At 39.9% G+C, this 7843-nt stretch overlaps 1 protein-coding gene across 1 annotated transcript; it reads right to left on the reverse strand.

Annotated features, from left to right (window-relative positions):
* Positions 1–888: 888 nt before the first annotated feature.
* On the reverse strand, positions 889–3986 carry LOC148020625 (E3 ubiquitin-protein ligase RGLG4-like). Its single transcript, XM_087698418.1, has 10 exons — positions 3809–3986; positions 3581–3665; positions 2818–2961; positions 2589–2702; positions 2352–2449; positions 2175–2248; positions 1989–2094; positions 1332–1459; positions 1141–1227; positions 889–1091 (listed from the first exon to the last, which is right to left on the reverse strand). The coding sequence occupies exons 1-9, from the start codon at positions 3860–3862 to the stop codon at positions 1194–1196; spliced, it is 837 nt and encodes a 278-aa protein (XP_087554544.1). The 5' UTR covers positions 3863–3986; the 3' UTR covers positions 889–1091; positions 1141–1193.
* Between the last annotated feature and the right edge of the window lie 3857 nt (positions 3987–7843).

Below are 7843 nucleotides of genomic sequence, written 5' to 3' on the forward strand. Positions count from 1 at the left end.
GGACTACAGTTTTTTCTTGAGATCCTGGGTGCCTTTAGACCAAACAAACTTTCTTGGGAGAGCTAAATTTGGAGAATCTAGGTTTGGATGTATTTATACCTACTACTATGGGTGATATTTTGGAGTTGTTTTACTTTTGCAAGGAGGTACTTCTCATAGAGATTTGAGAAAAAATTATGAGTGAACTACATTGGAGAGGTCTATTGTACTTTGGAGTATTCTTGGCAGAGTTTTAGAGTCTCGTATCAATGTGTATCACTGTAGCAAAGTGATTAAGGTTGCATAATGTGGTCAAGCTATCATCTTGCCAAATTTTTGTTTGAGACATTGCCTTGGATGCAAAGTTTGTAAGTTTTATGTGCTACTATAGTATATAGAGTTTTCTTCAAGAGTTTGTTTTGTGTCTTTTGGTTTCATCTTGATTCTTTCACCTCTCATATCTTGTGCCTTGAATCTTGGTGGTTTTTGTCTACCCCCTCCTTGACAACATAGGGTCTTATATACAAAGTTTATTCATGCTTGACCTTGGCATTTTATCTACCTTTTAGAGGTGTACCTTTGATCCTTTGACCCTCTCTTCTTAGTATCAACCATAATACCATTTTAACATCTATAGTGTGAAATGTCTTTGGACTTTGTTGGATTATAGAAAGAGATAATGGTAACATTGTGGATGTCGATTAGAGAGACACTCTAGCATGGTAAAGGTGGTACATATATTTCTTTTAATATTCTCTTAAGTTATGATAATGATGAAGAATCTAAATGTTTTCAATAAATTCAGCTAGACTACTACATGCAATTCTTGACCCATATACTTTTCACTTTACGCAAATACAAAAGCTCATCTTCATGATGTGCACACTAGATTTATATGTGTTATATATAGAAACAAATGTCAACCGCAAGATTTATTCCTTTATTCTTCGGGCTACATATATAGTATTATGCATGTAGCCTTGATTGCTACTCTGTATAACTTATTATAGTTGAGGCAATGGCTCGAACAACATGCCATTTTTCTCATCTTTGCTACTCCCCATTTAGCAACACCAAGTGTTCTCAATCGTCAATTGTAACCATAAGTAGCCATTGGCTTGCATCCATGATGTTCAACTTGTGAGGGAGCTTGTGGATGTGATTGGCTTGCATCCATGATGTTCAACTTGTGAGGGAGCTTGTGGATGTGATTTTCAGCATGGAATGTTAGGTCTTGGTTGTGCTTGCCTATAAGACCAAGAAAATCTATTAGACTTAGTCAAAGCCCTTCAGCTTTGAAGCATGAAACAAATCTCATATGCAAAATGAAGCTACTTGTTTTATGTTTCTACCTTAACCCTTCAAGTTGCTGGATTGCCTTATACTGCTTAGGTATCTCCATCAATGCCGCTAGAGCAAATTGCCCTTCTTTTTCGGCTAGAGTACAACCTCTTGACATGACCTCAGTGAAGTTTACAAACTGCAACATGAAATGTAGAGATACTTTAGGACAATAAAATCTAGTGTGTCCTAGAATACCATGCAACATGTTACTAAAACCTATCGTTCCTAGTGCCTCGGCTCAAACAATTGGTCTCATTGAGTACTCATGGTCATTACGTGCATTCCAAATTATCTTTTGTTTTGGCTTATCGATTTCTACATTGAGGAGATCTACATTCACTTAAATGAAACTAGAGATACATTTTCATTTGGTATTTTGATTGTGTTTTTGCAATGACTAATGTGCATCTATTTAGGTACACACACTCACTCACTCACTCACTCTCTCTCTCTCTCTCTCTCTCTCTCTCTCTCTCTCTCTCTCTCTCTCTCTCTCTCTCTCTCTCTCTCTCTCTCTCTCTCTCTCTCTCTCTCTCTCTCTCTCTCTCTCTCTCTCTCTCTCTCTCCTCTCTCCCAATAGAGTTGTAAGAAATCTTAAGCTCTTTTGATGAAAATTGATATGTGCAAACTAGGAAATTAACAAAAGTGGCTTGTTTGAAAAGCACCTGAAAGTTGTCAAACTTGCGTTGTGGAATAGCATCATCGAACCATTTCGTCTTGTCCCATGGCCCATCTCCAACCCCCACCAAAACAATTGATAAAGGGTAATTACTGTGAAACTCAAAGATACATATCATGAGCTCATGATCACATAAATTACATTCTAATTAACTTGTATGCTACTAGTGTACCTTGCAGCAACAATGGCATCAATGGTTGCCTTCTCTTGCACACTCAACATCCCTCCTCTCACATTACCTGTTACCTGGTCAATACAAGTTAATTTCTTACATTCTACCCAATGCCCCCTTGACTTGTGACTTGGAAACCATATTGATTTACATATTAAATTGTATTGTTTGACATACTTGGCCATCAGCAATAATAATAAGAACATGAAATTGGTCTCCATTTTGTTTCACAACATCTATTGCAGCATGGATAATAGGTGCAAAAGAAGTGGGGCCTGCATAGAACATTAACATTGATTTAAATCTAAAAGGATTAAAATATTTTTCTTATCAGATGTACACAATAGATAATTATAGTATCATCAATTGGAGCTGGTCACCAGTACATATTAATTAGTTGTGTAGATGACTAACCAGAGAGGTTGATATTGGGAAGTATTTCTCTATAGCGTTTCAAGACTGCTTCAAAACCAGCACAAGGACTTTTATCTAGGTTGAAGTTGAAGCAGCTTCGGTCATGGGTGGTTGCTGTGATTACAAGGAAGGCACATGGGGAACTATTAGAAGGACTTGAGTTGATAAAGGAGCACGCAATCTAGTGCAAATCTTGAGGAGAGCACAAAAAGATGAAAGAGTGGCAAACCGTCTCCAAAACCGAAACAAGGGATCAGGTTATCTTCATCGAATTCCAAGAGTGTCCTTCCAATTATTGAAATTGCTTGCTCATAAGGATTCTTTCCATTAGGAAGAAGTGCATGAAGGCTAAGTCCATCGAAAGAGTATTGACCTATAAGAATATTTAAATCCAGTGTGAGGTATAAACAACACTTATCATTAGCCTTGCATGGCTAATGTGATCTCATATTCCAACAGCGAGTAGTGATGGACGGAGATAAAATGCCATATACAATATAACTTGGTAAATTATCTCTTCGAGACCTAGCTTAGTGATCGTTGTCTTAATCATACTAATACGATCTAATAATCGATGTTAGGAGGTTCATAACAATAAGAACAATTTTCAAGTGCGGTCAATATGTAACTGTTTGTTGTCAACCAAAATAGACACTCCCATTGATATTTATCATCTTCTACCAACATAACAAGATTCGAAACCATGTAAATACAAATTCCCAACAAATATCTGATCAGTGTCTCGACTTGCTAATTTAATATAACACCTCCTAGCCGCCTGAGGCGGTGTATTGAGGGAGGCCATACAAGCTAGGGATCAGGCAGTGATATTAGACAAATGTACAAGACAAGATGATTATCAATAGCACATACACTTTGATCGGTCACAATACAACGATATCGAATAACCTTGAATTGAAATAAGGATGGGTGGCCGGCCACGCATACATATTTGATCGATAGGCTATAATTGTAAGCGCAATTCATTTTACCTGTCCACTCGTTACTCTTGGTAAAATCAATACCAACAATTAGGTTCGATGATTCAAGCCCAGCCTTCCTGAGAGCCTTTGTAACCTGTTGTTGCACCAGTAGCAGATGTGCTCTTGCGCTCTCTCTCTCTCTCTCTCTCTCTCTCTCTCTCTCTCTCTCCGCGCCCCCATCAATTAGAGCGATCAGAGAAAAATGTAATTTACTTTGGAGTTTCGAACCCAAATTACCTGAGTGATGTCTGTGTACTTGTCGCGAATGTGGGAGGCGTACGTCGCTGCCATAGACTTGTTCTGTGTTATGAACGTTTCTGGGCAAGATATGGCGCAGAGAAGATTGCGATGTATTGATGAGGAGTTATAAGAATACTAAATAGTTATAAGCTGGCGAAAGAAAGTCGAGCTTCCACCTTTGGGCGTTATAATCATCTGCTGCTCACTCCTTATTTATACTGCCTTAAAGCAACTTACCAATCAGAACATTATTTATCATCATCATTATTACTCCTCGATTAGCAATCAGAATATTATTTTACGGCCTTGCGATGATCTCTGATTATGGATCATGTCTAGTACTGCGGTCTCACGTGTGGTGTCGGCGATAAGACTAACTGGCGAACTATTTAATGAATGAGAGAGAGATGGATGATCCACTCCATCCCATTAAACAATGCTAAAATTATCGACAGCGGATCATCCATCCATCAATCCCGAGCAAATAATTGCTGTATAGCCGATGCTCCTGCCATTAAATAATGCTCGAATTATCGAGTACAGCGAGTCATCCGTCCATTCATCCCGCGCCCCCCCGCCCCTTCTCTCTCTCTCTCTCTCTAAAGAATCATCCATCTCTCTCTCTCTCTCTCTCTCTCTCTCTCTCTCTCAAGAATCTCCTTAGCATCGAGATAATTACTCTATTGATGCTCTTCCTGAGGTACAGACATTAATCTTTGTTACACGTGCAGCTTCAAAGCCCTTTTTTCAAAAGCTACGTATGTGCTTGTAGCTTTAAAAACTTTTTTTCACTTTTTAGAGAATACTCTAAGTCGTCTTATAAAAGTGAACTATATGTACAAGAACCATACTAAGTATGTAAACTTAGTATCCATCGACTTTCTTTACGAGGGACTTTGATAACATTTGAATGCGATCGCAAAAGAGCTTTGCAATGGTTCATCAATTTCAAAAGTCTTATACAAAGAGTCACTCATTACAGAATGGGTGATCTGGTATTACACTAATTTGCAATCTCAATGATAAGTGGGCATCTATTTAGATGATGGAGAGAGCCAACGTGTCATATATACAAGTTAATTAGCTCCACCATTCTTATCACAAAACAAGAGAAAGTTCAAACTCTCTTGAAGTTCCATACACATCAATCAATATTTCCTAGAAGACTTGACCTTGTCTACTTATTAATATTGGATAAGAGACCTGCGGGGTACCCCCTAGACGCACCCAATCTCTCTTGAAGAAGTGACACCAATTTGTGCTTTCTAGAAGCTTGTCTATTGTCTAATCAATTACATCGGGTATTAATCAGAGACCTATACCCCGCAAAATTATTTGCTTATGTTACAAAGTAAAGCATGCCGCTATCGCAAAATTCTCCCTCCAAGAGCCATCTTCAAGCATATCGAAGCTTCACCTGCATATGGAGCAAGAGGTGATTGCACTAACTCCATTACAACTCTCTTTAAGGGTCTCAAACCTAGATACAAAGTCAATGTCACAACTAACTCCACAAGTTATAGTAAGTGAAACATGAGACTAAATTTAGATAATTTGGTCCTCATCTAACCTACAAAACACATATTGTCAATTAAAGCCCAAGAAATGCAACTAGTAGTTATTACTAGTCATGCCAATACATTTTAATAATGCCATAAAGTTAAAATATAGTGAGAAATGATGCATAACCAACTTAAAAGGAATCAGTAAGATTGGAATGCCCCATAGATATGCCTCAAACATTTTGGAATGTTTCATTGCTAATATAATGAAGTCCTCTTTTCTTATACTACATTTCATTAGTACAAATTGACTTTAAGGCTTCCATGTGTCCTACATCTAATTAATCGATTCCTGTTGCATATCTCCTTTTCCTTTTGAATGGAGAAGTTTTCTCTTCCACTACAACAAATAAGGCCTATAACCAAGATTTTTTCGATGTAAATACAAGCAAAAACTTGATGAAAATATTGGTCCCACCATTGAAATAAACATTAGTTTAATAAGTTATAGACTAAGTATGCATGTGAAAGTGTCACAATAAATTCCAAAATATACATCATAATTATCAATACTAATTTCAAAAATTACCAATGTTTATACCAAAAATTACCACTTATATCGACATGTGCAAAAATATAAAAAATTGTAGGGATATGGCTCCTTAAGAGGTTAAATCACTACTATCCATATTTGCTATCCAATCAAACATGGATTAGTGTACTTGAAACATGTATTAAAACCCAAGCATGATGTAGGAGCTTTTGCTCAACCGCCAAGACCCACGGACCGCTTATTGTTCAAGCGTTCCAAGCCAAGCACTAATGGCTACCTCTCACATAGCCGATGCGCCATCCATATCTACGGGTGTAGTGAGCTTACCTCCGTGCCGTTCGAGTTACCTCCTCTTCCGCGCACTCCGGTAGCTACACGATCCAGTGCAAGCTTCAAGTAAGCTCCATCCTCAAGCTCCACACTCCAAGCTCCATTGCCGCGAGCAAGACAAGAGAAGAGAAGAGAAGAGAAGAAGACAGGAGAAGATGGAGAGTTTCTCCTCCTCAGTCCCTCACCCTCACACACTCACTCCCTCACACTCTCACACTCCCTCTCTCAAGTATAAGCTCAAGCAAGCAAGAACAAGAAGAAGAAGAAGAAGAAGAGGAGAGCTACTTTTGGCCACACACAAGAATGAGCTTCTCATTCACTTTTCAACTTTATATACAAAACCCTAAATCCCTTTTGGGCGGTCATCCCCTTTTCCTCTTTTTCACATGGCCAGCTAGGCACTTTTTCCCATTGTCCTTCTATCTTCCTAGATTCCTTTCCACCGCCCATCTACATTTACAAATTCCACGGGTGAGAGCCCGGCGCTCCTTGAATTAAACCATGATGCACTTGCGCTCTTTTACAAAAGTTTTGACTTGCCCTTTTCCTTGTGCGCCTTTGTCTTTCGTTTCTCTTTTCCTTAGCCTTTGTCTTTATCTTCAGCTTTAGCTTTTCCGGATTTTCCACCTTCGTTCGTTTGAGGGTTCGCTCAACCGCCAAGACCCACAGACCACTTATTGTTCAAGCGTTCCAAGCCAAGCACTAATGGCTACCTCTCACATAGCCGACGCGCCATCCATATCTATGGGTGTAGCGAGCTTACCTCCATGCCATTCGAGTTACCTCCTCTCCCGCGCACTCTGATAGCGCCACGATCCAAGGGCAAGCTTCAAGCAAGCTCCATCCTCAAGCTCCATGCTCCAAGCTCCATTGCCGCGAGGAAGACAAGAGAAGAGAAGAGAAGAGAAGAAAGAGAAGATGGAGAGCTTCTCCTCCTCGGTCCCTCACCCTCACACACTCACTCCCTCACACTCTACACACTCCCTCTCTCAAGCACAAGCTCAAGCAAGCAAGAACAAGAAGAAGAAGAAGAGGAGGAGAGCTACTTTTGGCCACACACAAGAATGAGCTTCACATTCACTTTTCAACTTTATATACAAAACCCTAAATCCCTTTTGGGCGGTCATCCCCTTTTCCTCTTTTTTACATGGCCGACCGTAGCCTAGGCCCTTTTTCCCATTGTCCTTCTATCTTCCTAGATTCCTTTCCACTTCCCATCTACATTACAAATTGCACGGGTGAGAGCCCGGGTGCTCCTTGAATTAAACCATGATGCACTTGCGCTCTTTTACAAAAGTTTTGACTTGCGCTTTGCCTTGTGCGCCTTTGTCTTCCATTTCTCTTTTCCTTAGCCTTTGTCTTTGTCTTCTGCTTTAGCTTTTCTGAATTTTCCACCTTCATTCGTTTGAGGGTTAACATTACCCCCCTCCTAGACAAGTGTCAGTCCCATGGCACTCACCGTCGTAGGTAGCAAGCTGTAGCATGCACCGAAGACGTGGGTGACAAGGACGCCTATGGTTTTTATGGAGGAGTGTTGGTGGTGGTGTGAAAGAAGGTCCTGGGGGCCTACTGGTGGCCAAGGTGGCTGGTGGAAGGGTTATTGGAGTTGGTGGTAGGGCTATTCTGTGTTGGGGATTGCATTGATGG

This window comes from Lygodium microphyllum, chromosome 18 (genome assembly GCF_053477565.2).
Source record: "Lygodium microphyllum isolate KBCC chromosome 18, Lygodium_microphyllum_v1.1.10, whole genome shotgun sequence".
Taxonomy (NCBI): Eukaryota; Viridiplantae; Streptophyta; class Polypodiopsida; order Schizaeales; family Lygodiaceae; genus Lygodium; species Lygodium microphyllum.